The 22,903-nt window shown below is 33.7% G+C and overlaps 1 protein-coding gene across 14 annotated transcripts in view; it reads right to left on the bottom strand.

Moving 5' to 3' along the window:
• CCDC88A (coiled-coil domain containing 88A) overlaps positions 1-22,903 on the bottom strand; it is a 123,169-nt gene that overhangs the window by 4,549 nt on the left and 95,717 nt on the right. For 2 of the 14 annotated variants that reach the window (XM_023619080.2, XM_023619081.2), the window contains exons 23-33: positions 20,889-21,034; positions 17,010-17,102; positions 16,668-16,882; positions 13,241-13,324; positions 12,051-12,251; positions 11,385-11,456; positions 10,317-10,397; positions 8,200-8,468; positions 7,543-8,005; positions 3,873-3,972; positions 50-3,341 (exon numbers count right to left, since the gene is read on the bottom strand). In XM_023619080.2, the coding sequence (XP_023474848.1) occupies positions 3,908-3,972; positions 7,543-8,005; positions 8,200-8,468; positions 10,317-10,397; positions 11,385-11,456; positions 12,051-12,251; positions 13,241-13,324; positions 16,668-16,882; positions 17,010-17,102; positions 20,889-21,034 (1,689 nt within the window). In that variant the 3' untranslated portion in view covers positions 50-3,341; positions 3,873-3,907. Of the gene's footprint in view, positions 1-49; positions 3,342-3,872; positions 3,973-7,542; positions 8,006-8,199; positions 8,469-10,316; positions 10,398-11,384; positions 11,457-12,050; positions 12,252-13,240; positions 13,325-16,667; positions 16,883-17,009; positions 17,103-20,888; positions 21,035-22,903 lie in introns of those variants that run through there. The other 12 variants (XM_023619082.2, XM_070235459.1, XM_023619073.2 and 9 more) reach the window with 11 other exon arrangements.

Raw genomic sequence — 22,903 nt, 5'->3', positions numbered from 1 at the left:
AACACTTGGCTGAAATTGCATATTAGAATTTTAAAATAATTACTACTTGTTATAAAAACACCTCTTTGCTTTATTTCTTTTTATATCAGTTTGATAAGTGAATGTTAAACAAACTTAACGTTTTTTTTAAGGAGAAATAAAGTGAAAAATACGAATGTTTTAAAGAAGACAAATCAACCAAACAATGGTGTCTCTTTTGTTATAACCTGGATTTCTGTGGCTGATGTTAAGTATTGCCAAGTAACAAACATTTTGCCATTCAACTCCAAATTCCTCAGTAGCATTGCTTTCAAAGGAAATGTTACAGCTTTTATATTATTTGATTTCATATTTAATAACAGTTATAAGTACAATGGCAAACATTGAAAAAGAGAACCCTTAGTAGAAAAGAAAAAGACAATTTAAAATCAGGTTTGTTAAAGGGTGTTAGAAGTGCAACTTTATCCATAAGCATTCCTTTTAAGGCATTTTCATTGTTGTCCAAATATCTCAACATGTACATCAAGGTTTATATTATAAAATGGGCTCCTTTTGTATTCATTCAAGTCTTGAAGAAAAAAATACATCTCAGGACTAAGTGTAGTGGAAAATAAAAAGACAAAAATTCACTTTTCTCATAAAATGTAACTTAAAATACAAAAGTCATTTAGGGTACATTACTACTCCTCATTGTAATTCCAGATTTGGTACAGTATCTTTCACTTCCTGACATAAACTCTTAAGACAGTACAAGCTGTCATACTTCATTTGTGAGGTGGCTGCAATTCTGTAATACACACAGTGATTTTTAAATAGGCTCTTACCATGCCTTGCATGAAAGGTGCTACATACAAACCTGTTTCATGAACTCTTTGGTAACCACCAGCTCAAAAACTTGGACCAAACATTTCTACATGGCCAGATGTGAATTGGAGCTCTGGGCTGAAGCTATTACCCTGTAAATTGAATTCCTCCATTTCCTTGGGGGTTTAGGTGTTGCTTTAGAATAGAGCCAGATAACTAAAAGCATGTCAGACCCCAGACAGAAAATGGCCCCAGTTAGTTTCTGGTTGGCCCTATTTTGTTTGGCAGAAGTAGTTTATCTTAGCGAAAGGAGTGACTTCCTACTAAGCTTGCTTCTGACAGTATCTTTTGGAGAAAGTAAAATATTCATGTGGTTATTATTTAGTTCTTTCTTGAAATGGTTGAGAAAGGTGATGAATATGACTGAGAATGTTCATACTTTTGCAGTCTCAAGTGTGTCCCTTGGTTGTCTCTTGAACTACACTTTCTCAGGGTCAGCCTACAGATTCAGTACTTTATAGGCTGCCCTTAAGCATTTTCTCTATTTTAGGATATTAGTGTCTTGGAGAGGTCAAGCTGTGATAGCATTCACCCTCACTGGGCCACCTACTCATTAAATTTCAACTTTCAGTAATTGTCCTGGGTTGTGTCCTAGTTGTGCAAATTAGATGCTAGTTAATATAAATCTAAGTTACCCACTTACTGTATTTAGCTAAAACATAATTTCTATATTTACTTTCAATTTATCCACCTAAAAATGAATTTACATTTTTACATGCAAGTGTCTCTAGACTGCCATGATGCCCATTATCAATTTGATACTTGAATCTAGGGAGTCATGATGGAGAGATGTTTCAAAGCCTAGAGAATAGGTTTTAAATATGTCTGTTGTGCAATATTTGTATTTTAGTAAGAATCCTTTGTATTTACATTTACATAGCACCTTTCATCCAAGAGTTTAAAAGTGATTTAACTTTACAGCATTATTTGGTGGCAAAACCTAAGTTAATGGTGGCATTAAGTTAACTAAGTCCAAGTTCTCTAACTTCCATTTCAATTCTGGTCAACTATACATGCTGTCTTCTTTTCATTAATGGTCTTTCTAAAAGTAGACTATGAACACAACACTGCTACTGGCCTACCAAAAAAAAGGAGGATGAGAGAAGGAGGGAGGAAGAGAGGGAGGGAGGGAGAGAGAGACACATTTCTCATGGCAACCAGGTTAGTGATGAAATACATAGTTCATAAACTACACACTATGGAATAACTCCAAAAAGATTTTTTAGAGCTGGTAATGAGAGCCTAAGAAGTATACTGTTAAAATAAAAAAAGTCAGTATCTTCCTCATTTCAGACCTTTAAGATTATTCTGATATTTATGTTAAATAATGAATTTGTATTAATAAGTATCAATGCATTTTTTGATTTCATAAGAAAATAAAATTGTGATATAAAATTGGAACTACAAAAAAATTGATGTTTCCCTGGGTTAACTAAATCTACTTTTTTTGTGCTTCTTTCAAATGTATAAGGTAACAAATGCATACAAATATTTCAAAAGTACCAATAACAGTTACCAACTTTAATGTAATATTATAAAGGACAAAAACAAAAATTCTTATTAATAAGTGATAACCTTAAGAATAATAACTGAGTTCTTGGCAAAATGCAGATCATAGTAAGTTATTTACATTATTTTTGCCATAAGAAAACTTCTTAAGCAACAGTCAGCTCTCAAGTTAAAAAAACAAACACACACATAATCCAATACTAAAGAAGGGAAATGAGTTAAAACACACCAGCTTTATCTTGGGAATGCCATTTGCTGGAAAACCACCCTACTAAAAAAAGTCTCAGAAAAACACTAACTTCCTTGGATCCATGTGTGAATGCTTAGTGTTTCTTAATGGGAAATATGGAAAGATTAATATTACTGTAAATTTTTTATAACTCCTATCTCATTATGGATTCTCCAGATTCATAAACTGAAGTTCTTTTGCAGTGCATCAAAATAATTGGCTTAAAAAAAAAAAAAAACAAATACTAACACATGCAGCCTGCTAACCAAATAAGGCTCTGACATGCCAATACAATGTTCTCTGTATCTTGATATATAGTACATTCCACAACATACTACAGCATTTAATTTAGATTTACACAACTAAATATAAATGGCTAGATTTTGGCTAATACTTAGCAGAAGCATTAAGCAAACATGGATAAATTCATAAACAAATGATGAAAGAAGTAGATTGTTCTTGGAGAACTTCTTGAAACCTTAAAACACTTGGTCCTTATCGAGAGAACATCCTTTATGCAGTAGATCTTAACAGTACAATGTGTAGTAAGTCCTAAAACCTTCTAAAAATTTTGGCAGTTGACTCCAGAAGTGCTCCTTGATTCAAGGAAGGAATGAAGGTTTGTATTTCTTGCCTGCTCTAGTCACGAAGGATTGTTTAAAGTCTCCTTAAAGATTTTTTAAAAGATTCCTATAGTTGGGTGTCTTGTTACTTCAGAAATAAAGGCTTCATACTGAGAAACTGAAGGACACTTTTCTCTCTGTATTTAGTTGGAAGGTAGAAAGAAGAAAGAAAATATAAGAAAAGCTTGAAGATAAGAGAGATATAAAATACAGAGCAGCCATATAAGAACAGCATGCACAAGATACAGGTATTCTATAGGAATGAGAATGACAGAAAGTCAGAGACAATTTTTCTTTGAGTGGCTCTTCATACAAAAGGCATTTATTCTCCTCAATTAATTAAGAACATTCTGGGAAAGTTGTATTCGTATCACAAAAAAGGACTTCAAGCTAAAAAATGAATTCCTAAAATATTATTCACTAGTAAAATCAAACTTAAATTGAGGAAAAAAAAGAAAAATAATTTTTAAAGGTTTGCTTCCTGCACTGACAGGCAAAAACTTAGGGCAATCAACTAATCTTGCTTTACTAGTAAGTAAGACAGAAGGTCATGAATTAAGCAAGCAATATTTACATCTGTTAATGCAATTGCACTTGTTCTTATATTTAACTCGGTTAGTCTGTATAAATGAGACTAATCTCATTTACATTTTAAGCAAGAAACTCACCACTTGGCCCACATGTCATGTAGTGGGTAATAGAATTAGGAGCTTTGTTGCTCCCTAGACCTGCTTTTTGAATTTCTGCTTTCTTGTACTTTGTCCACATCTGCAGGAGAAAAGCATTTCATGTTATTTAATCAAAGGCTAAACCATAATACAATTCATGAAGATAAACTAAAGAGCTGTTAATGTGCAGGGCAGGAGAAGGAATCCAACTCTGGGAAATTTGTTAATCTGATAGACATCTCATTACTTAAAGACTTCTTTTTACATTTTAAAAGCTATAAATAATATGCCTTCTAAGTGTCAGATAGGTTTACTTACCATGTTTATTTACTAAATGGTCATATACAGTTTTAAAGTAAAAAATAATCTTGCATGCAGCAGCAGAAACATCCACAATGAAATATTTGTATTACTAAGAAAACCAGGGCCTGAGGCATATTTTATAGGCAAATACTATACCTACTTACAGTGTTATAGCTAAAATTGCTTTGGTCAGAAGGGACCCAATGCCCAACAGCATATGTTTACAATGTCACACAAATAATAAGGGTCTCATTTCTAGAAACCTAGGCCAGGAATATGAAAGCTAATCAGTTTCGTCTAAAACTAGGGTACTGAATCTCCAAATAGTTTCTCAATCCTTTGTGAAGCTGGAGGATATTTATAGAGATGTCTTAAAGGAAAAAAATGCAGCTACTCGATCGAGTCAGAGTTGCTTCATTTTTATCTTAAAAAAAAAAAAACAAAAAAAATTGGGCCATCTCTGTAAGATTTCATTTATAGAAAGTATTATGTTGATTGTTTAAAGTTAGGGAAACACTGGCTTTATATGATTTCTAAGGTTCTTCCCAGTGCTAAAAATTTGATTCCAAGTGCTATGAGGAAACACAGGTTAGAAGCTAGTGTTTTGGGGGAATTTTATGACTCCATAGTTGATGATAATTTCTGGAGGAGATCTAGCCTGTATTCTCAGACAATCCTCAAGACACATGGGCACGGTATGTATCTGTCTCACAAGCACAGTGTGTATGTTCTTTTGGAAAACATGCTATACATCTAACTATAGCTGTTTGGGTTAGAAATACTTCTTTTCTGTAAGTCTAATTTTGTAAAATCATCACACAGTTTTTAATAGCACATGATTTCTCAATGTATTTTGCATAAATATTTACTATTTTAAATTTAAATTGTATGGCCAGATTTATAATATCTAAAAAGTTGAAATAGTTGTGAAATAATCTTTGACTCAATATGGAAAAGAAAGAACACTAATTATTACATTTGTATCATATATGGCACCCATCTAATCTCACCCATATTTACCATTAAGTTTTATTATTAGGTTATGAAAAAATAAAAGGGACACCAAAAACATCTGAAATGTTAGGAGTGACTGTGAAACAAGTGACATTAAAATAGATTGATGTATTCATATAGAAAATAGGTAGTACTAAAAAATATGAAAATTTTCTGATTGTGTTCATTTGATTACCTGCACTAGGACCATTTTCAGCAGTAGCAAGCTATGAGAAAAGAAGTATGGTCAAAGATATAAATGGAAGGGGCCTAGCCTATGAAATGACCTTGTGTAAGTACAAGAGGAGGCTTAATTCACAGAGGATCAAATTTCATTAAGCAAAGATTCTCTATAGATTCTGTTTTCTTTGGCCCAGTTAATAACAATAATATAACATGTATAAAATACTAAGTTCTTCCCCATTTAGTTACATTTTAAAACACTCCCCAGATGCCAGGTTGAGTTACTATCAGTAATATTTCAGCTGAATGCAAATAGCAAAAACACTTGAGAGACAGAGATAAGATATACTCCTCTAGAAGTAAGTGAATCAGGGTTATACGGTTTTTTGGGGATTTTTTTTGTTTTATTCTGGGAGTTAGAGATTTAAGTTTAGCTGATTTTGCTTTAAAAGTGCTATGACCACAGCAAGATAATTTTAAAGTTTATGACACTGGAGTCAGAGTTAGCAAATATTTTCTGCATCTTACATGGTTATTTTTCAGCTAAGAGTTTGTATTTATTCTTAGTTCTAAAATATGTTCTATTAAAAACATACTTGTTTGTTTAAATAGTTACAAATCCTAATTTTACATTTTATTTGTGTACTCATTTTAGAAAATTCTGTTTTAAGGACAGACATATATAATTTAATAATAAATTATGGAATTCTAGAAGTAATCTTCACCACTTTATAAACTTGCTACCCTTTTTGAACAGAAGTAAAAATGCAAATTTCCAACACATTGAGCATGAATTGGTTTATTTCTCTTTGATTCTATATAAAAAAAGAACTGGAAAAACTACTATGTTAACTGATTTCAAGTAAAGAAGTCATCTTGAAAGAAAGATAGTACTTGAGCTCTTATATTTATCAGATAAAGAAAAGTGCAGAAAAGAAATAGAATTAATACAAATGTTCCTAGTCACTGTATAAGTCACATTTAAATTTGATGGGTTTTTTTTTAAGAATTACACTAAATTTATGAGTATTAACAATGTTTTAAATCGGAACAATTTTATAAATATGGGAAGTAGTTAATATTCTCTACATAAAGTATTAATTGAGTTATTAGCTATTTCTATGAAAATAAAACAGCAGGACAGAAGGCATAATTAAATGACAAAAGAAAATGACATCTTTTTACATATTTTCCTTACCAATACTGTACGTGTGCAATATGAAGTGCACATTCTGGGGAAAAAAAAATGGAGTGAGAGGGAGGGAGGGAGAAAATGAGCCTTCTTTTTTGGAAGCAGCAAAGTAACTATGACTTGGAAATGCCTTCTTGGTAATTAGAGCATGCAACTATTTTAACATGCTTCTAGGTATCAGAGTAACAATATCAGGCAACAAGAAATGTGAAAGAGGAGCATGTATTGCTAAGGTTTTTAAAGTCATGCAGAAAATGTACAATGCACTCCATTCATGCAGGCTTTGGTGCAGTTACACATTCACATTTATACACATGCCATTATGTATACATGAACACTATGCCATAATATAAAAATAAAAATATAAACCTAGCCAAATGATACTTTTCAACAGCAGCTCTTCAAATCAGATTAGAGCAGCATAGTGCATATCAAATGACATCAGTATTATATTGTGCAGTTTTGATCATACACAACCATATTCATACCAAACAGTTTGATTATCCTCAGAAACCAACAATGCAGCTTCTGTGTCATCAGGATAGAGGCATGCTGGAGTGATAAGACTATTGCCATCTACAGAAGACTGTGGGTTATTGTTATTAAGGTTCTGATTATCAGAAAACTGTTCATTATCTTTCTGTGCAGCTTTATCCAAAGAGGTAGAAGCCTGGTCAGCTACTCTGGTGACTGGCCTGGGAGGTAACCCGCTTATGTTACTAACTAATTCTGTATTGAGGGATAAAAATGGCTGAGATGGATGAGCCACAGTAAATAACTCTATGCTCTCTTTAGCTGATATTCCAAATGCATCATCAGACACATGAATAGTGGCAAAAGTTTGGTTTTGAAACTGTGACCTTTCTGTTCTTGAGTTTCTAGCCTGAGCATAGAGAGACTCTGGCTTATCTGCAGCTAAAGCATTTTGTGCATGATAACCTACAGCATGTGTTGGACTGTGAAGTGTCTCAGAGGACCAGTGGTGTAAACGGTACTCACTAGATGCTGCAGTGATGTTGCTATCAGCAGTAGCTGGTGGTGAATCAACTGACATAGGCAGTCTACTGTCCTTGGTCAAAAAATCATGGATGCTTGTCCTTCGAGTAGTTCCTTCAGCAGTAGAGATCACACTGCTTGCACGAGGTAAAGTGGCATAAGGATTACTGTCTTTTGATTGTCGTGACAGAGAAGTTTCTTTTACTAATTTTATCTTCCCTTGAGTGCCTGCTGTAGGTTTTCCTGGAGAACTACTGAAGTAGGTATCTTCAGTCTTTCGAGGACCAGGTCTCACAAATTGTTCAGGCTTAGTTGTCCGTCTATCAAAGAAGTCTCCTGGGGTTTTTCCACTTACTGACCTGGCCAGCCCACAACTAACTGGTTTGCTTTTTCCCAAAAAGTCAGAAGAAACAGACAAACTTTTCATTACTTCATCTAAAAGATTCTCTTGACTTGAGGACTTCATCTGTAAAAAAAATTATCAAAACAGATTAGTGAATATAGCCATGCTTTTACTCTCCTGATATATTAGACTATATGATATAAAATCACTACTATCTCTAAACTTTACTCCTTAACTTAAAAAATCACTCTGAAGTTCAATCTTAGTAATTTAACTTGTGGTGTCCATCTAAATTAAGGTCACCAGATAAAACTAACCTGTATTGAGGTAAGCTTGTTGCTTTCTTCCAAAAATTGTTGTAGAGTAACAACTTCACTTCCAGGGGAACCAGTTTTGATCTTGTGATGTGCTCGACTCTCTAGTGTTTCAGGCATTTTGTGCTGGAGCACTGGACTTGATCTGGTCTGTCTTTTCAAGTACTGGATTGGGCTGCTACCACTGCTGGACCAAGCCTCATGATCATGAAGCAGGCTAAATTCTCCACTGCTGTGGCTTTGTGGCCTGCTTTGGATATTAACTGCACCTGCTTTTGGAGTACATGGTGTGTTAAGAGTTCAATAATAGAAATGAGACTAAAACTATGTAAGTAATAACATTTGTTGACTGGATTCCTATGAATAGCCAAACTGACTTACAACCTTTATTTAGAAAGGCTTAGTAAACCATGTTAATCTTTCATCAGTCTAACAATAGTCTACCATAGCCTGCTTTCTCATTTTGTGAAATTGACAGATATTATAAGCTCCGCAAAGGCAAAGATTTGGCTTTCATCACCATACCTAGAGCCTAAACATACAAAGCAGGCACACAATACATTTGATGAGTAATTAAATGAATAATACATTTTTAAAAATTTAGGTTCAAATAATTGTAAAACATCTCACAATTTAGAACAAAATATGATTAAATGAATTTTAAATTATTTCAGAATGTTAAAACCAAAAACTGTTCTAAATGCTAAAAATTCTAATTCTTTGCCTTTCTAATGAAGTCTTTATTCCTTACTTGAAGGCTTCTCTGTTCATCCTAAATGAATAACCTTGGAGAAAAACATTTTTATTTAAATAGCAGGCATATAAAGGAAAGTCAAATGGAGACGTGTAATTACTTAGAAAATTCCAGTAAAGATATAAAATCAAATATATAGTATTTTATTCTTTATTTAATGTCTAAATCATCTGATTGTTCCTGCTTTCCACTGTTGGTATGGTGGCCACATAACCTTAAAAGATTCACTGAGGTTGAGCAACTGTATAGAATGCAAATTACTAGTTCTGAAAGAAAGTTCCCTAAGGTTTATGCTATTCCTTAAGAGTGCTGATTCACTTTGATCAATACCAAACTGTATAGATACATTAGATATATAATATAGATATATTGAGACAAAAAATGCCACTTTCCACGATTTCTTAATCACAGAGAGTAAAGTGGGTCATGAAAGAATCTGGCTCAAGTTATGTAACGTTTTATAGAAATAAGATTTTCTTAAATTTTCAAATCAGAAGAGAAACACTTCTTATTTTCAGACATTTTTCTACTAGATATAAGAACACGATTACAAAAATGAAAAAAAATTCCTCCTTGAAATCAGATTTTTCAGATCACTGCAACAAAGTCATAGCATTAATGATAAAATAAAATTACAACTGAAACAAAATGATTTTATAATACAAAAAGCAACTGAACAAATGCATTTACTATAATTGGACAATCCTGGAGTATAGAGAATAACTACTTTAACCAACTTTTATAATCTATTAAACAATTCCAGAATCTGAATAGGCAGTATATCTTTAAGAAAAAAAGGTAGTAGTGAAGGCTTCCAGACATTTACATAAAAACCTCACCTTGGAATGGATATTAAAAAATTAAGGAAAAAATATCTTGAAATAATTCTTTATATGAGCTATATGCATCCATTTGGCTCTTGTTACATACACACTTGTCTTTTCAAATTAAAAAAAATTTCCCTTTATTTCATGGATAAATTAAGCTAGAAGTATTTCTAAAACACTTTCTGTAATGTGAGTTCAATGTACATGCATTATGAGAAAATTAAGGACAACCATTTTCACGACAAAGACAAAACATATGTAAAAAAAGGACCTACAGATATTTTTGAAGTATAAAGATTAAAATAAAAATGTTATCTGTGAAGATGAAAAATGGAAATCAAAATAACTGCTCCTGTTTTTACATTTGTATACATTGAAATAGATTTGTATTACAATGTGAAAAGTACAAAATGTTCTAAGGAACCATGTTCCAAATGTATATGATTTGGATTTCATACTTTACCCCAGAAACTTCATCAGTTTCCCACTTCTAAATCTGGAAATGGATGGAGCAATTAATAAATTTACCTACAGCATACCTTTTACTTCATGGATTGAAGCATTATTATTGCTATTGCTAGTGGATGTTCTGCCACTATCAAGGCTGGCTGGTCTCGAAGCTAAATGAAAAAATCAGGAGACAGCGTGATAAAACTTCCAGTTGATGACACTGAACTTTACATTCTGATCACAGAATGCTTTGAGGAAGCACTCATGCATACTTTCACAGGCTGAGCATGCCCACAGAAAGTTGAATCTTATGGATCCGAGAGCAAAGGCATTTCTAGATAGTTCAGTTAGACACTTCAGAACAAGACACTTCTGAAACAATAGTTGAGATTTAAAGAAAAGAAGATAAAGTGCATATTTAGATTTGGAAGCGATTTCTAGATGGATACTAGGTCTATTTTAGCTGAATAGAATGACATCCCCTCCCCCCCCCACTCCCCTCCACCCTGGAAAAAAGTGCTAGTGAGGTCACTTACAACAGATCAGACAAGGAACCCTGCACATTGCAGAGATGCCATGGCCAGGAGAAATATGAGCATCTGCACAGTTAATGTCCTATATTCCTATCCGTACAAGGGAAACAACTGCACAGTTAATGCGGTCCTGTCCTACTTCCTAAAATCTTGCTTACATATGACATTCCTTTAACATGTTATCCATTTAATGTTAATAATTTAGTTTGGTAAGACAGGATTTTCTAGATAGAAATTCAAAAATGTGAAGTGCTCAACATTATAGAAAATGTAGTTTCTTAGAGTTCATCCTTTACCAAAGTAAATATTTTTTAAATCAATGGTAAAATGTCTCTCTCATAGCTTTAACTCTATACCAAACTGGCAAAAAATTACCTTTGAGCATTGTGCAGACATACGTTATAAATGACCTTGACTAAAACAGAGACTATTTAGATGAAGCAATAACCTTAAAAGGGGCAAAAGGGAGTATTAGATTTGAAGAAATGGCAGAGGTAGGTAGGAGATGCAGGTTAGAGAAAACATGCTTGCTGGCAAGGCCACATTCACCAATTCAATGCAAGAGTCTTAGCATTCCCATTCTGTATGTAATATGTACTCTCTAAATAAAGTTCATTATCTTACCATGAACTCTTGATCCCGTACTAGAATCATCACTAATACCTTGTGGACTTATATCTTCAAAGGATGTAGTATCTACATAAAATAGTAAAATGGATATAAAAATATTTTTTAACAACAAAAAAAATCCCATCATAAAATTTTATTTACATAGACTATGAAAATTCTTTTTCAATCATGTATAATACATCTTGATTTAACATATTGCATAGACTCAACCAGAAACTGGAACTAGGAGTAAGAAAGAAAATAGCTCTAATGAGACTTGACTCGCTTAGGGAAAACACCAGAAGCAATGAAACAATCTCCCTTGTGACCCTGCAAAGCAACAAGAGCCTGGGTTGTTCTACATGGTTTTCTCTGTTTGAAGTGGTAGTGTTTTTAGGTTTTTTAAAAGCTTCTATCACTCTCTCCTTTTCTCACTCTTTGCTTGATTTCCTTTTCCTTTTCTTGTTAGTTCATTAGCCGTTTATTATGAAAGGCCTAGGAAAGATTTTAGTTATTTATATGATGCTTTAAATTTCTGAAATAATTTGAAAACTCCCTCAAATCAAATCCAGATTGTTTTGATAATTATTTCAGGTTGATGCTGTCAAAAAAGTACACGTGGGAGAGTCAAATTAAAATTCCTGTTGCCAACAGTTACACCACAGTGCAAATAGCCTATACCTTTATTATTAACCAACTGCTTGGATCTGAAGCCTGTAGAAGAGTTGACAGTTGAAAAGTTGATGGCTGTAGTAGAGAAGGCCATAGCTCCCAATTCTTTTCTCCTTTTACCCGTTGAAATATCATCAGGAACCTCCAAATTCTCAGTACTACCTGTCCACTGTCCTGCTAGGACCATGGACTGCACCAGGTCATTCATGGCTGGGATGCAAATGAAAGCAAATGAATCAGCATGGTTAATGTATTTGCTCTTATTTGTATTTTGTATTATAAATGATCTGGTTTTTGTCTATGGACTAATGCAATGAATATCAAAAACTATAACCACGTGGTCACTTGAAGTATGACATGCATTCAGCTGAATGAAATGAGTAGGCCAAAGGCTGATAAATTTCTGTAAATATTTTTATCTCACCTCCACCCCCTTTAAAATTAGGTAAAGGATTTTACTCTGTACAACTGCCATGCTTTTGTGCAGTCATGTACAATATAATTACAAGCCTTCATAATGTTGTTTTGTGGTGACAAAAATGGAATGAATAAAGGGAAGATGGAGAGCAGTTCTTATACAGCATCATTATTGAAAATGACGAGTCCTTGGTCAGAGCAGGTTACTGAAGAAATTATTCATTTTATGACTCAAATAAGCATACCATTCAATAAAAACCTAAAAGAGATGATATCCAAAGTGACAGACATTTAATGTGATTATGTAATACCCATTCCACTAAAAAAAAAACGAAAACCAGAGTATTATTATATAAAGAATGACAAACATTTTCAAAGATTACAGGCCATTTTATTTATTTATTTAATCTACTTCATTAAGGAAATAAATTCCTAATGCTAAAGGTTTTATTATATTTTCTTTAAGTAAATTTCTTTGGGGAAAAAAATCTCTATGGCATATAAAATTAAAGGTTTTGTTTCTGCCAACTTTTAGAAAGCACTGGAAATTTACAAGTATATTACATGTATGACTAAACATATGCATGTATATGTATCAGTGAACATACATATAATGCAAATTCAGTGCCAGTTTTGAAAAAAATATTCTTCCAGCTCCTTGTATTAGAGGAAGACTGCACTTTTCAAAATAAGAAAACCAGTCCAGAGAAAGGTTAGTAAGAAATTAGTAGCGGAAGCCAGTGGAGTCATTTGAGAGAAGCTGAACTGCCATGAAGTCTTACACATGGAGCGACGGTAGCAGGCCTTCGTTTTGTCTTTATCCTTCGGTCTGTTCCTCAAAAAGGGCAGTCTTTTCAGTGCAACCACTTTAATGTCAGAGCATGAGGGAAACAGAAACAGAAAAATGAAAGAAAAAAGGGAGAAGAACAGATGGGAGTTAAATGTTGAAATTAAGGACAGAAATGAATGTCTGAGTTTCAGCTATGTATGCTATACTAAAGCTATTATTCTCGTGCTGCTGAGTGATAATGAAATATGAAATATGTACTTTGATACTTTAAAATACTTGAAAAAGCACTGAAGACAATGATGAGGAACATATACTTTGAAAGCCTGGACTGGCTAAAGTCCTATAAACACAGAACTGATTAGAATTACTTATGGAAGGAACCATTTTCCTAGTTAAGTAGTAAAGGTATACCTTTAAGATTAGGGCTATTGCTGGGTCTCAGAGTATACATCATGAAAATGTACAAGGTTTTTCAATCCTTTATTTTCTTTAACGTTTTAAATTATAAGGCTCTATTTTAGAAAAAAATACTGTAGGAAAATGTATATCCTACAAGAGCATTTTAGAAATATACATCAACAAAAACTAGGGTGCCCAGGAGATGTTTAAAACAATCTAGAGAAACTTTTAAAACTTTCATTATTTTCATAATCTTTAATAAAGAAAATAGGAAATTACTTCTTGGTTTAAACTGAATTCTGGTGAATTATTTAGCAGTACCATGGAATTATACACTCTTTTGAGAAAAGTCTTTCAGAAGATGACATGAGCAATAATATTAATTTCATATTGCAAAGGCTGGCGGGGAAAAAGAAAAAAAAGTATTTTGACAGTAATAGGAAGTGCTCGCATGAAGCTCTGATGAGGCATTCTAAAGCAAGCAAAAATGACAGAAAAATATGTGTGTATAACATTTTTAGATATTTTGAAGGGCTTTTGGGGTGAGTTTATTAAAAAAAATCAAAGGTTGCACTGTGCAAAAAAAAATCTGTGAATGAAAATTGGGGTTATAACTACAGTAGGAGTCATTAGCATAAAAATAAAACGTTTGTTCACTAGAGTAACTAACATCTTTAAGCTATATTTTAATAAGATTTGAACATAAAAAATTGTTACACCTTTCTGGAACTGCAATTTAGCAGCTAGTGAAACAACCTGCATAAAGATTTAAAAGCATATTGTACACAGCCTTAACTATGCTCTCTTTCAGAGTTTGCCATCATCTTGTAAATAAGCAAAGCTTTTTTTTTTTGGCAAACTGACAAGTATCATTCATTAAGGAGAAGGCAATGGACGTACAGCTTTTTAACTTATTTGACTGCTATTAGGAATAGTCACAATTCATTTTAGCTTTTAATTTGACCTATTTCTTTTCTAGGTTGGTAAACACAGCTGTTTTCAATGATTAAAAAGAAACAAACTGAAAGCAATGTAAAAATGGACACTTAGCTAAAACAAAGCTGAGTGGTTGCAGCATGCACACGTTGTTTTGTTTAGATACTTTTTCTGTTTTCAACTGTTTTCCAAAGACTGCTTTACTGACAGACAGACACTCTTCCAAAATGGAGAGGATAAAAGGAATCTTAAATTTGCCAGTGAAGGAATATGATCCTTCTTATAGCAATTAGTTTGTAGATACACAATGTTTTTTTCCCAAACTGTACTGAAATTAAGGGAACGTTAGCATTATTGGGTTTTGTGTTTATTTAAAAAATTCTAAAAGTGAACAACTGCAGGAAAAGAGAATATTACTTCTGATTTTTATTCTAGATGTTTCAGCAGAGTATGAAGGTCAGATTTATATTTAAAACAAACAAGATGACCTCAAAAAAGACTTGTCATGCCTCTCTTGTGTATGTTCTAATATTTGAATTGAAATATCTTCCTTTAATTAAAAAAATTAAGTATACTGATTACCATTTCTCATTTATTAAGATGTCAGATATTTTACGTCTAAAAGTAGCAGATAAAATTGAATTATCTGGCATCTTTTTAAAGAAAACTTGATGATTTCTATAACAATGCTCAGAGGTTTCATTTAGATTCGGCTGACATGACTAGACAGCAAAAGACCCAGGTAACAAAAAATATTATGTGGGGATACAGAATTAAACCACTTTCTTGAGACTTATGTATACACACACACATCCCCCATATGTATATGTACATATGTGTGTGCATGATGTATTTTGTTGCTTATGGATCCCAGTTTTTAGAGTAATTGCATATTCTGAAATAGATATGCATATATATTGCATTCTGAAATATACCCTGTAATGAATGTCTAATCCCCTATGCCCTAAAATATTGTCTTTTCAAAGATAATTCTCCTGAGGCCAAAACACTGCCTATAGTTTTCTGAGTGTTTTGAGGTGCCCATATGGAGAGTCTAACCGCGGTGGAAGCATAGCCATTTTTGAAATTTACTTCAAAAGAATAGTAATGAAATACGTATATATATATAATACACATAATATATATTTATATAAATATGTAAATTTATAAATGTATATTTTTAAATTTAGTGACTTTGGTGATAGTGTGAGTGGATTCAAAGTATCCTATTTATAAATTTTATAAGAACATTGATAGCAGTCAACTTCTTAGACAGCTTCAAAGGACATAGCATTGAATTCTTCGTCTCAAAATTCACTTCTTTAGGCTTTTACTTTGCTCTTGTTTAGCTAAGCACACTAATAATGAAATAAAGAGATTATGAACTGTATAGGGCATGTTATTATGTGTACCTCCACATCTGTAATTTAAAAGTTAAATCACAAGTTTATACACAAACTTATATCTTCACATCTATTTTGTTTTAATTGATCCTTTACCAAGCAATCCCTCAATAATTTTCATAATGTTCAATTATTCCTAATTTGTTGAATAACATTCTCTCAAATTCACACCTATTTATCTTTGCTTCCTCCCAATGTAACTTTGCTCCAATTTGACACCATCGAAGTATATAAATATAAAACCTCATTATAAAATGCCTTATTATACTATTTAGTTATAAATAATTATGAAAATGAGCTCTTATAAATATTTCTCACTTGCTCCTCATAATCACCCTGTGAAGTATGATATAAAGGTAAAAGGCTTGCTCATATTAACAGAACTAGCAAGTGGCAGAGGTATTCTGGCTCTTATTTCAATGTTGTTTCTGCACTGTTTTATCTCCCTGGCCAAGTTATGATATCTCTGTGTATGGTATATCTCTAAACACATAATACAGAAAATCAGATGATTATGCATTACCGCAGGATGTAATGAATTTTATAATCATATGGAGTTATTAAGAGCTGCATTCATCAGACTATTACCCCAAAGGACAGTTGAAGTTATTTAAAACAAATCTTTAGAAAGGATTCTAAATCAAACTAGAGATCACACGTTTAAAGAGTTTAAGCACTCACTGCTGCTTTTCTTGGTTCCCAGAGTTTGGCCATCTTCTAAAGAGTTTGAACCTACTGAAGAACTATCTTGACTATCTTGATGGGGGAGTTGAAGAAATCCTTCACTGGAGTCTGAGCGGGTAGGTGTTAATGTTAGAGATTTCTGACGTTCCCGATTAATATCTTTCTTAGACTTTATCAATTTTCTCATTTTTAGAGTAATCCAGTTGCCTCTCCTAATAGAATAATTTAAAAAATTCTTATCAGTGTAAAATTCAACATACATATTCTTCACAAAATTAGAAGTCTTAATATAACTTTCCTTTTTCAAAATAAAAATGAATAAAATTTGGTTAATAGTACCTTCTAGGAGGAGATGGGTCATAAAATTTATATTGATCCATAATTTTCTCTTCTAATTTCTCCTTTTGTCGTCTTAATTCATTTAACTTATCACTATAAGAATAAAAATTATGTTTTAGGACATACATATTTTGTACAGTTATGAATGATACTAAATTATTTTGTGACTATGATCTAAGTTCTCCCCAAAACATAAACAAATCCAGATATCATAGTTGACAACTAAGAATTTATTAGGTTAGTAACAATTATTAGGTTTCTAAGTTTCTCCTTTTCTTTAAATTTACCACTTACTTAAATAAAAGTATATAGGATTTAAAGTTTTAATTTTTCAATAGGATTTATTTGAAGAAAATTTTCCATAGTATAATCTCATCATGACAAAGGAATTTTCTGAACATCTTTTTACAGAGATTAAACATTATATCAACATTGACTTTTCTCCTATTTTTGGATCTTTAGTATCGCAAATCAATTTTGGAATGAAGGGTAATTTATTATGATTTATATAGGCAAAAATTAACATGTTGGGAGCCCGCCTGGTGGCACAGAGGTTAAGTTCAGTGTGCTCCGCTTCCGTGGCCCAGGGTTCATGGGTTTGGATCCCGGGCACAGACCCATACCATTCATCAAGCCATGCAATGGTGGCACCCCACATACAAAATAGAGGAAGATCAGCACAGATGTTAACTCAGGGCCACTCTTCTTCAAGCAAAAAGAAGAGAAAGATTGGCAACAGATGTTAGCTCAAGGCCAATCTTCCTCACCAAAAAATAAAATAAAATAAAATAAAATATTGGATAGTTTACAATTACAAGTATAATAAATAATCTTGCAACCACATCTTGATGCAACCAAATTTTTTCCTTTATGGCAGAATTATTTAGGCTTAATTTACTAGTAGAGAATTATTTCCTGCCTCCAGCAATGCATGAATATACTAGTTTCACCACATCTTAGTCTCATTTTTATGTTCTTGGTATTACAGTCATTTATCGCTTAACTATGGGGACACATTCTGAAATATGCCTCATTAGGTGATTTCAATGTTGTGCAAACATCATAGAGTGCACTTACACAAACCTAGATGGTATAGCCTACTACACACTTAGGCTATATGGTATAATCTTCCAGGACCATTGTTGTATATGCAGTCTGTTGTTGACCAAAATGGCATTATGTGGTGCATCATTGCATATGTTATATAGGAAACATCAACGATCACAGACCAAAGTAAAATGATCTTTCTAAAAAAATGTAATGCCAAAGAATACTTACTCAACAGACATTTAGTGATTATTTACAATGAGGAAGGCATGAGGTGTATATAAAGATGAATAATAAGTAGCCTAGCTTTGCTTTTAATATAGTAGGAGAGGGGCCGGCCCCGTGGCCAAGTGGTTAAGTTCACGCGCTCTGCCGGGGTTTCGCCAGTTCGAATCTTGGGCGCGGACATGGCACGGCTCATCAAGCAATGCTGAGACAGCATCCCACATGCCACAACTAGAAGGACCCACAACTAAAAATACACAACTATGTACCCGGAGGCTTTGGGACAAAAAGGAAAAATAAAATCTTTAAAAATATATATATAGTAGGAGAAAGAAGATATATATAAATGACTATTATAATCCAAGGCAGTAGTGATGCCAAAATAAAATTACTGTGGAAGTACAATAGGAACTTATAAAAGGGAAAATATTTCCCTCTCGGATGAAAGCCTAATGAAGAAAAGAAAGCCTAATGAAGAAAAAAGCCATATTAGATAGACAGAAAAGGAAAGATAAGAATGCTAAATTAAGCAGTTCAGCTGAGGGGAAGAAGTGAGGGGAGTTTCAGGTTTAGATTTTGTCCAATAGGAAATCAGAAGTATTGGAGGTTTCATTACAAAGTGACTTTATGCAAACTTTGCTTTAGGTACCTTAACTCAGTGATGGAACAGGATATATCAGAAAGGATGGAGGTAAAGAAGGCATTCAGGACGGTAATGGGGTAGTCTATTAAGACTGAATTAGGGTAGTGGGAACTACAAGGAACTGACTTGAGAGATTCTATGGAAGAAGATACTTTGTGAACAGACGTTGTCAACACTTATACCACAGTGCCAATAGCAGATGACCTATACCTCCCAATTCTTTTCTCTTTTTACCTGTTGAAATATATGAGGAACCTCCAAATTCTCAGTCCTAGCTGTTCACTGTCACTCTTGCTAGGACCATGTGACAGAAGCATTCAGCTAGAAATGTGTGACATGTAAGATGGATATTTTTAATTTAAATTCAAAAAGTCAGAATAGACACTAATATTTGTAAGTCAACTATATAGATACAATCACGGAAACCTTGGAAATGGAGTATTCACCAAGGATCAGAATTTAAGATAAAGCTTTGGGTAATAATGCCTCTGCTTAAGGGAAAGGAACTTCAAATGCCAACAGCTTTACATACACTCACTGCTTCTTACGCTAAAATACCTCTTAAAGCAGAGAGTAAAGGCATACATACTCCTGAAAGGACTGAAGGTGCAGTCCAAAGTGGCCAGCGCAAATGTAAAATTTCTTTGAAGTTTGCATTTATCTTAAAAGTTCATGAAAACTCTGCCTTTTGCTCCATGATATCCCTGTGTATTAATATAAAACTGTTCCTTGCCCCAAATTTTATATTAAAATTGATGCTTCAAAAATGTATGATGTATCCTGGTTTCATATGTGCTCACCATCATGTACATCATGTCTGAAAGGCACAGACATGTTATTTCATTTAATCCTTAGGATAATCCTGGGAGCAGGTATTATATCTCTATCTTAGAGAAAAAGAAACCAGTGATCAAAGAAATGAAATAACTTGTCTAGGGTCACATAGAAAGTGACTGGAAGAATTTGAATTTGAATTAGGAGCTGTCTGATTTCAACATCTGTGCCATTTCTGTTATACTATGGTGCTTGTCATTTAGGGAACAAAGGAAAGAGAATAATTTAGTAAAGGTGAATCCATGGTGTAATACAAAGACTACCCACCGAGCAGTCTAGGCCAAAATGCTTGATTTTTACCAGATTCCTCCACTCTCAACAGAGACACAATTTACCAATAATTTTAAGCCCGGTCAATTCTCTCTCACACATCTTTCTTGTGTATGGTCTCAACTGCCACTGCTTGTGAATTATTTCTGCTAAATTACTCTAACTGCCTTCTTAAAATGTAATCCTTGTCTCTGTTTTCAGAACCTCCAATCCATCCTCTAAAATGTCATTAGTGGCTTTAAAAAAAAATGTAAATGCAATCATATTACTCCCCTGCTCAAATATTTCAGCAACTCCTTTTATGGCATAGAAAACCCTTTGTGAAGTGGCTCCTGAGGATTTAGCCAGTTCTCTGCTGCTCCTCCTTCCTCAATTTTGCTCCAGCATGAAGAATTAATCTTTAGATCCTATGCCATAACACACTTTCATCACACCGCCATGTTTTTGTGTTTGCTGCTCTCTTGGCCTGGTATGTTTCCTCAGGTGAACTCCTATTGAATCTTTAAGTCTCAGCTCAAGCAATCATCTTTGGAAAGTCCACCTTGCCTCTCCCAGACTAAGGTACTCCTTCTCCTATATTTGCTATATTTCTACGGCTTCCTACACATACCTTCATTATAGGAATTATTTATATTTCTCACTTTATATTACTTTTTTCTTAAGAGCAGGACCCATGTGTTTTCATGTTAATATTTCTGGTTATTAGCATAGTTCCTGGAACATAAGCATTCAAAAAATATATGTTGAAATAATAATGGTAAAAAGCAAGAAAAATTAGCATTGAGTATTCTCTGCCACCAAGTATGGCAATGATAAAATCATGAGTAATATTTCAGAGTGCAAAATTATTTGGTACCTACATGTATTGTCTTTGTTCAACATGAAAAAGATCCTTGCTTTCCATATTCTGCTCCAATAGTGTTCTGTTCTGTAGCATTAATGTCTGAATTTGATCTAGTAGATGCCGATTTTCTTCTTCTAAATTTCCTTTAAGTTGGCTTAGCAACTGTTTAAACACAAACTTTTTTTTAAATATCAACATTTACATTTAACATAAATAATCCAAAACATCTGAAAAATATGAAATACTTCACAAAGACTTAAGTCTTCTGCTATTTGAATAAGTAGATGGTTGAACTTTGATTAGAATATGAGTGATTATTTTAGTAATAATGACAGCTACAGCACAGGGTTATGTGCTGTTCATACATATTTTCTTGATTCTCATAAACACTGGATTTAACATATAATAAATTATCTAGTGCCCCAAACACTGCTTTCTTCAAAACTATTTAACTTACAGTCTGAAAGTTAGATTCAAATCTCCGGCCTTCTGTTTAAGTAGCTATGAAATGCTGGACAAGTTAGTTAATTCTCTGAGGATCAATGACCTCATCTATAAAATGAGGATAGTAACCCCCACACCCCCCACCCAAGACTGTTGCAAGGATTAAATAATATATGTAAATAAAGGACCTGGTGTCATGCCTATGGCACACAGTAGGTACTTAATATACCTCATTCTTCCCCCAACTACTGTTTCCAAGGAACCTTAAAAGTTTGTATATAGTTTTTGTGGCTTGATTAAGGGAGTCAGGTAACCGTATCAATGGTTGGTATTACTAGATGATATTACTGGGCTACCAGCAGCAGTGGACTGCTTTTTCTCTGAGGTTAGTAGAAATTGGAAATATGCCTTAGTTAGGCCAGAGGCTTGAGTACAAGTCAGAAAGCCCAAAGTAGTCATTTTCAAAATTTAGCATCACTTGTAGAATATATTTTTAAATGTAGATTTCTGGGTCCTAGCATTCAAATTCAGCAGGTCTGAAGTAGAGCCCAGAGATCTGCATTAAAATAAAAAGTCAAGAATAAGCCTGCCTCCAAAAAAAGGGGAAACAAACATTTTGAAAATTCTCAAAAGGTACATAGAAAAGCAGATAGTATAATACTGTGAATACCCGTATACAGCCATCTAGATGTAACTACTGTCAATATTGTGCTATGTTTGTTTTATTTATCTATATATTAAACTGAAATGTAACATATGTGGCAGATTCACTGCAAAACTGAATGCAGTTCTCCTCCTCTCTGTATCTACACATCCTCTTGCAATGTGACTTCTCACTCTTCCCATTAAGAAGTAGAATCTATTTCCCCTCTTGTTGAAGTTGGAATGCCTTTGGAGAAGGAGGAGGAAAGTGATTGTGTGACAGTTCCAAGCCTAGGCCTTTCACACATGTGTGAAACCAGCACCCAGATCAAGAAACAACACATTAATTGTATTCCAGAAACACTCTGCTCTTTTCAATCACCATCCCTTCCCACAAAGATTAACTACTATCCTGACCTCTTCTACTATGGATTCATTTTTCCACTCCCTCCAAATCATCTTATTACATGACTTAGCCCCGAGCCAAGGGTTTACAGTTGACTCGAGTTGGCACAACCAGGTATGGATAAGTAGGTAGCTAGGGCCCTTTCTGGTCTCTCCTAAGCAGCCTTCCAGACCACCAGTGACAATGTGGGACCTTATGAAGACTCACTATGACTGGCTGTCTAATTCCTCAGATCTTCCAGTTAAATTTCTGATTAGTTTGCTGGTCTGTTACCCGCCCCAACCAATATCCCAACCTCAGGCCATCTGAGAGGTGGCCTTTAACAACCCTCCCAGGCATAGGACTTTTCTGTGCTCTGTTCAAATCAAATCAGTCCCTTCCAGTAGCAAAGCTGCTGGTTTTCTTGGCTTATTCTGCACCCTGGCAGAACTACCAGATACTGGAAGTGGGAAAGGGGGAGAAGAATGGGAATGGGAAGAGTTATAGATAAAATGCTTCAGACAACCAATGTTCCTACCTAAAGTTGATTAGTTTTTTAA

This window comes from Equus caballus, chromosome 15, assembly GCF_041296265.1.
Source record: "Equus caballus isolate H_3958 breed thoroughbred chromosome 15, TB-T2T, whole genome shotgun sequence".
NCBI classification, from domain to species: domain Eukaryota; kingdom Metazoa; phylum Chordata; class Mammalia; order Perissodactyla; family Equidae; genus Equus; species Equus caballus.
This window is presented reverse-complemented; position numbering and strand designations above follow the sequence as displayed.